We start from the raw sequence: 6,034 nt of genomic DNA, 5'->3' as shown, positions 1-6,034 counted from the left end.
TATGGGGCCATAAAACATATTGTACTTCCCAGCTGAAGGCTGACACCCAGGACTGCTGTTGACATTCGCCTTCCAAAACAAGGAAGGCCCGGTTTTAGTCTCACCTCCCATCGTGAGTCAGGAACAGGCCCATCCTTGAACCACTTGAGAGATCAACCCTGGAGCCGTGCCACCACTGCACAGCAACACCAGAGTGGGCAGAAGCCCCACGCTGTTCCTGCTGAACTATTCCAGTGCCGTACTGGAGGAATTACAATGTTTCTGTCATAAATATAAAGGGAATGGTAAACCCCTTTAAAATCCCTCCTGGCCAGAGGAAAACTCCTCTCACCTGTAAAGGGTTAAGAAGCTAAAGGTAACCTCGCTGGCACCTGACCAAAATGACCAATGAGGAGACAAGATACTTTCAAAAGCTGGGAGGAGGGAGAGAAACAAAGGGTCTCTGTCTGTCTATATGCTGCTTTTGTGGGGGACAGACCAAGAATGGAGTCTTAGAACTTTTAGTAAGTAATCTAGCTAGGTACGTGTTAGATTATGATTTCTTTAAATGGCTGAGAAAAGAATTGTGCGGAATAGAATAACTATTTCTGTCTGTGTATTTTTTTTGTAACTTAAGGTTTTGCCTAGAGGGATTCTCTATGTTTTGAATCTAATTACCCTGTAAGGTATCTACCATCCTGATTTTACAGAGGGGATTTCTTTATTTCTATTTACTCCTATTTCTATTAAAAGTCGTCTTCTAAGAAAACTGAATGCTTTTTCATTGTTCTCAGATCCAAGGGTTTGGGTCTGTGGTCACCTATGCAATTTGGTGAGGCTTTTTATCCAACATTTCCCAGGAAAGGGGGGGTGCAAGTGTTGGGAGGATTGTTCATTGTTCTTAAGATCCAAGGGTCTGGGTCTGTAGTCACCTAGGCAAATTGGTGAGGCTTTTTACCAAACCTTGTCCAGGAAGTGGGGTGCAAGGTTTTGGGAAGTATTTTGGGGGGAAAGACTTTTCCAAACAGCTCTTCCGCAATAACCAGTATTTGTTTGGTGGTAGCAGCCAATCCGAGGACAAAGGGTGGGATATTTTGTACCTTGGGGAAGTTTTTGACCTAAGCTGGTAAAGATAAGCTTAGGAGGTTTTCATGCAGGTCCCCACATCTGTACCCTAGCGTTCAGAGTGGGGGAGGAACCTTGACAGTTTCTTTAAAGAGACTGCCATCACAGGGTCTCAGTCTCTGATCTCATGCTCCCAGTCTGAGAAAGGGCAGAACTCCACTAACACACAGGACTTTTAACCCAGGGAGGCAGAGTTAGGGGAATTCAACCATGGCTGGTGCTGGGAGCATGAGACCCAAGACTGAGACCTGTGAGAGGATATCTTCAGATACGGAGATTTAAAGGCAAAGACTTATCACTTACTAGTAATTTTAAGAAAGAGTGATAGGAAAGTAATCTTCCTTAAAAGTACTGGCTCAATATAGAATCCAGCAGCCAAGAGGCAGTTTTCAGTGGGCCTATACTGCTTGTAGAATGGTTGGTGATCAGGGGAAAATACGCAAAATTCCAAATGAGATGGAAGGAGAAAATGAAAGAGCATTCTGGTTAAAGATACTAGATCCCCCAAATGCACCTTATTAGACCCAGCAGAGGAACCCTGCTCAATTTAGATATAAATTTACCATGATAAAGGCTGTGATATATATATAGATGGCTGGTTACTACATTACTACCTTGTTCATTAGTATAAAAAACTGACACATCAGCAACATTCAGCTGAGTAATATGTGTGGGCTGTGGGGTATAAAGATCATTTAGGGGGCATCTCACAGGTATCATCCTTCCCACACAGGATTTTTTTTTTTTTTAATAACATGCCATTTGATGTAATCTGGTACTTTCTAAAGGGCAGGCCCTGATTCATCTCTCACAATAGTTTTATGCTATTGTAACATCACTCATTTTAGTGGCATTAACCCTGGTTTGTTTACACCAATTTAAGAGAGAGCAGGATCAGGCTTTTTGTCTACTGAACTATGCTTAGGAAGCAGTGGTAAAAGCCACTCTAGGCAGGGACTGTTTAGCTCAGCTTTAGCAAGATTTGCTAGACCAGGCACATCATTGGTTCATTTCCAGCTATTTACCATGGTGTTCCACGATGGGGGGAGGGTGAGCAAAGAAGCAAACACAACAAAGCCAAAGAAAAAACAAAACAACAACAAAGCAAACCAAAAACCCCCCAACCAAACAACCCTCCCCAATAACGTTTACTGGACCCACAACAAACAAACAAAAACAATTTCCCCAAACAGGTCCCGGGTGAGGGGGAGAACTTCACAGGACAGGCTGAGCAGCGTGCTGTTTGGGTGGAACAGTCTCTGCCAGGGGCAGGGGGTGCAGAGAGCCATTGAACCCAGCTGTAAACCCTGTATGTGCTGGAATCCCCTTCAAGCCAGGGGAGTGCAGCAGCACCCCTTGCTCCAGCACCTATGGGCAGGGACAATCCTCAGCGACCCAAACGTGACCTCAACACGTGAAACGGGGTTATTGCAGGAAAACTTTTCACGGGGCGAAGAACTGAACCGCCCCCCATTATTTCAAGCCGCTTCCCCCACTCGGGGACGGCCACACGCCGCCGGGCCTGCGCGGCTGCGGCGCCCTGCCCTCTCGGGAGGAAGGAGGGGGCTGCGCTCTGGCCAGCAGGGGGCGGCCCTTACCTGGGTGCCTGCCCTGTGCAGGGAGAGCGCGCCCGGGAGCCGTGGACGCAGATGGTCCCACCCGCGGCACCTGGGAGCAGAAGCGCAGCCGGGCTGGGCGCGCTGCTCGCCCCGCTTCGCGGCTTGCCGAGCCAGGCCAGCGGGCGGCCCCGCACCTCCCCATACCTGCGCTGGGAGCGGCGCGCGAGGCGGAGCTGGACCTGCCGCGTCCACCCGCCGCCTCCTCCGATTGATAAATAACTTCAGCCGCGGCGGCGGTGGGGGCGAAGGTCGCGTCCGGGCTGCGCAGCGGGAGAAGCCCCGGAGCGGAGATTTGCGGACGCTCCCTGCAGCCATGTCGCCCGGCCCCGTGTGAGCCGGGACCCTCGGCGCTAGCAGCCTCGCGGCGGGGCTGGATGCTCCGGGGCTGAACCCCCCCGGCTTACCGCGCTCTCCATCCCGGGCTGCGCCCCGCTGGGGTCCCGGCCAGGACATGTCGGTCTCCCAGCTCTACACCAAGGTGAGCGGGGCCGGGGCCTTTGCTTCAGAGACTAGAACACCCCACCCCTACCCCGGGGGAGCCCCCTGCTCGCCAGCCGTGCGCGCTTTGGGGGAGGCCCCCGGGCTGGCTGCCGGCCGCAGCCCCTTGGAGCGGGGGGTTCGGGACCCGGCGCCTTGTTACCGGCTGCCTGCGCTTTCTGCCCTTCCCGGGCACCCGAGCCGGGCTCCTGCTGGGTTCCGGGGGCGCCCCGCTCCAGCCTGGCCGGGGCGTGTTTTAAAGCCGCTCGGAAGTTCTGTTGCCGTGAGACGAGAGGGCGGCGGCGGCCGCAGGGCTTCACCTGGAGCCCTGCACCTGGCTGCCTCTCTCCGCCGCGGGGAGCTGGGCGCCCGCACCGGCCCTCTCGGCCTCCCGCCGCCGCCGGGGTGCGGCTCGCCTGGCCCGGCTGCCTGCTCCCTGAGGCCCGGTGCCCCTGCGGGGCCAGCTCCTTCATCCACGCCAGCTGCAGGGCAGTCCCTCTCCGCCGTTAGCGGTGCCGTCCCCGTCCCCCCGTCGCCCCTACAATACCCGCCGTGCCGTTCCCTCCCCTACTCGCCCGGTGTATTGCCCCCCTCGCCCCTGCATCTCTCCAGGGCCGTCTCCCAGGGCACTGCACGGCTCCCCCCGCGGCCCCTTCCCCCGCTCCCCGCGGCCCCTCCAAGCCGTTTCGGCAGGGCCGTCGTGGCGACCCTGTGTGTATGGGTGGCCGTTTATTACCTCTGAAAGGCGCTGAGTGTGCGGGCTCGGGGAGAACTCATCGGCATAAAAGCCGAGTGATCATGAATCGGTCACGTTTCCCTGGAAAGTGGTTGTGTACATTTATGGCGCCAGAGACCTGATTTAATGAATGCGGGGAGGTGGGAAGCGGGCTGGATAAGCTTAGAAGGAAAAGCCTTGTCTGTTGCCGCTGAACTTGGCAGGATCAGGTAACTACGCAAAGGCTGGGCTGCGCCGTAGGCGGGGGAACAGCCCGGAACAGGTGTCAGGAGGAAGGGGAATGTCAGAGTTGTTGCTGCAGTTGTCACATGAAAGGTTAGGGACAGGTGACACTTCCCAAACAGTGGCAAGCGGTATGTGTTGGTGACAGCCTTGACGTTTAATATGCTGGCTATTTGCTTTGCTGGCTCTAAAGCAAAATGCCCCTGTACCTTCTTCTGTGCTGGCTTGGTGAAGCAGGCTGGGCCTGGCCCTCTCCTCAGGTTGTTGGATCATGTAGGAAATGTGGATGGTCCCTTGCCTGGCACTGAGGGTGCTTGTTCCTTACCATTCAGGTGGGGTGTGTGCGACTCATTGAGTCTACCTGGGAAACTTGCAGCAGGCTAGCTACTGTTTGCACTGGGGAAGGACAGAGTCTCACTGAAACAACCACCAGAAAAAACAAGGAGGAGTACTTGTGGCGCATTACAGACTAGCAAATTTATTTGGGCATAAGCTTTCGTGGGTGGGTTTTAGCTCACGAAAGCTTATGCCCAAATAAATTTGTCAGTCTCTAAGGTGCCACAAGGACTCCTTGTTTTTTTTTTTCTGATACAGACTAATACGGCTACCCCTCTGAAACCTGTAAACACCAGAAAGAGATTTAGTCAGCATTTTTTTTGGGGGGGAACCAACTCAGCAACTTTTGACAATCCTCCTATTATTATATTTTATTTTTTTCTTTTAAACTGATACCCTCCTTTTCTGTAGCACAGATTGGGAGGGGACAGAGGCTCATGGTTCCTACTTTGTTTTTATTGCATCAGGCACCTACATAGGGTTTCTTAAAAAATCAAACTTCTTTTTTAAAAAAGAAGCCTTGTCAATATAAGATGAACTGAAGTGGGGACAGCTTAGTGATGATGTCTAGTTTAGATTGAGTCTCTTGCCTTATATTGTCTGTGCTGTCTGCTGGAGTGAATTAATGTTGTATGTCCTCCTTGGGATAGTCTCAGAAATAAGATGTTTCTCATGAGACCAGTCACGAGCAAAATGCTTTTTAGCTTTGGTGTATATCAGCATAAGTAGTAACATAAAAATTATGGCTTGTATATCCAGCAGGTTTCATTAACAACCTCTAAGCAAAACAAAATAAAACAAACTTGTACATTCCAGAAATGGTAAAACTAGGCAAAGCAACGTAAAGTAAAATTATTAAAATCCACAAAATGCTGCTGTTTTAATCCCATAATATATGGTGGGTAGTCTATTAAAAGAGAGAAATTTAACACATCCTGTTTTTTTAAAATAAATCAGTTTGGAGTGGGGTTGTCTTCTCTGTTTCACAGCCAGTCACATTATTGACATGTATTCTATCCTATATAAACGCTCTGTGTGGGAACCAACATTGTAAGTGGGTGCACATAGTGTGTGTGTGTGTGTGTGGGGGGGGTGTCTTTGCAGACATTGCTGTTTGGGTTTTTGGTTTACTTAATGTTTATATGCTCGATGTTCAAGGAAAGGTGAATATGTGTGCTGGAAATGGCCCACTTTAATTATGCACATTGTAGGGAGAATGGTCACTTTGGATGAGCTATTACCAGCAGGATAGTGAGTTTGTGTGTGTGGTTTTTGGGAGGGGGGTGAGGGGGTGAGAGAACCTGGATTTGTGCAGGAAATGGCCCACCTGATGATCACTTTAGATAAGCTATTACCGGCTGGACAATGGGGTGGGAGGAGGTATTTTTTCATATTCTCTGTGTATATATAAAGTCTGCTGCAGTTTCCACGGCATGCATCTGATGAAGTGAGCTGTAGCTCAGGAAAGCTCATGCTCAAATAAATTGGTTAGTCTCTAAGGTGCCACAAGTACTCCTTTTCTTTTTGCGAATACAGACTA

The 6,034-nt window shown here is 50.9% G+C and overlaps 1 protein-coding gene across 1 annotated transcript in view; it reads left to right on the top strand.

Moving 5' to 3' along the window:
- Nucleotides 1–2,724: 2,724 nt before the first annotated feature.
- The window catches only part of MYO5B (myosin VB), a 372,896-nt gene continuing 369,586 nt past the window's right edge, over nt 2,725–6,034 (top strand). The window contains exon 1 of the mRNA XM_073343525.1: nt 2,725–3,201. Within this exon, the coding sequence (XP_073199626.1) occupies nt 3,175–3,201 (27 nt within the window). The 5' untranslated portion in view covers nt 2,725–3,174. The remainder of the gene's footprint in view (nt 3,202–6,034) is intronic.

This window comes from Lepidochelys kempii, chromosome 5 (assembly GCF_965140265.1).
Source record: "Lepidochelys kempii isolate rLepKem1 chromosome 5, rLepKem1.hap2, whole genome shotgun sequence".
Classification (NCBI taxonomy): Eukaryota; Metazoa; Chordata; order Testudines; family Cheloniidae; genus Lepidochelys; species Lepidochelys kempii.
This window is presented reverse-complemented; position numbering and strand designations above follow the sequence as displayed.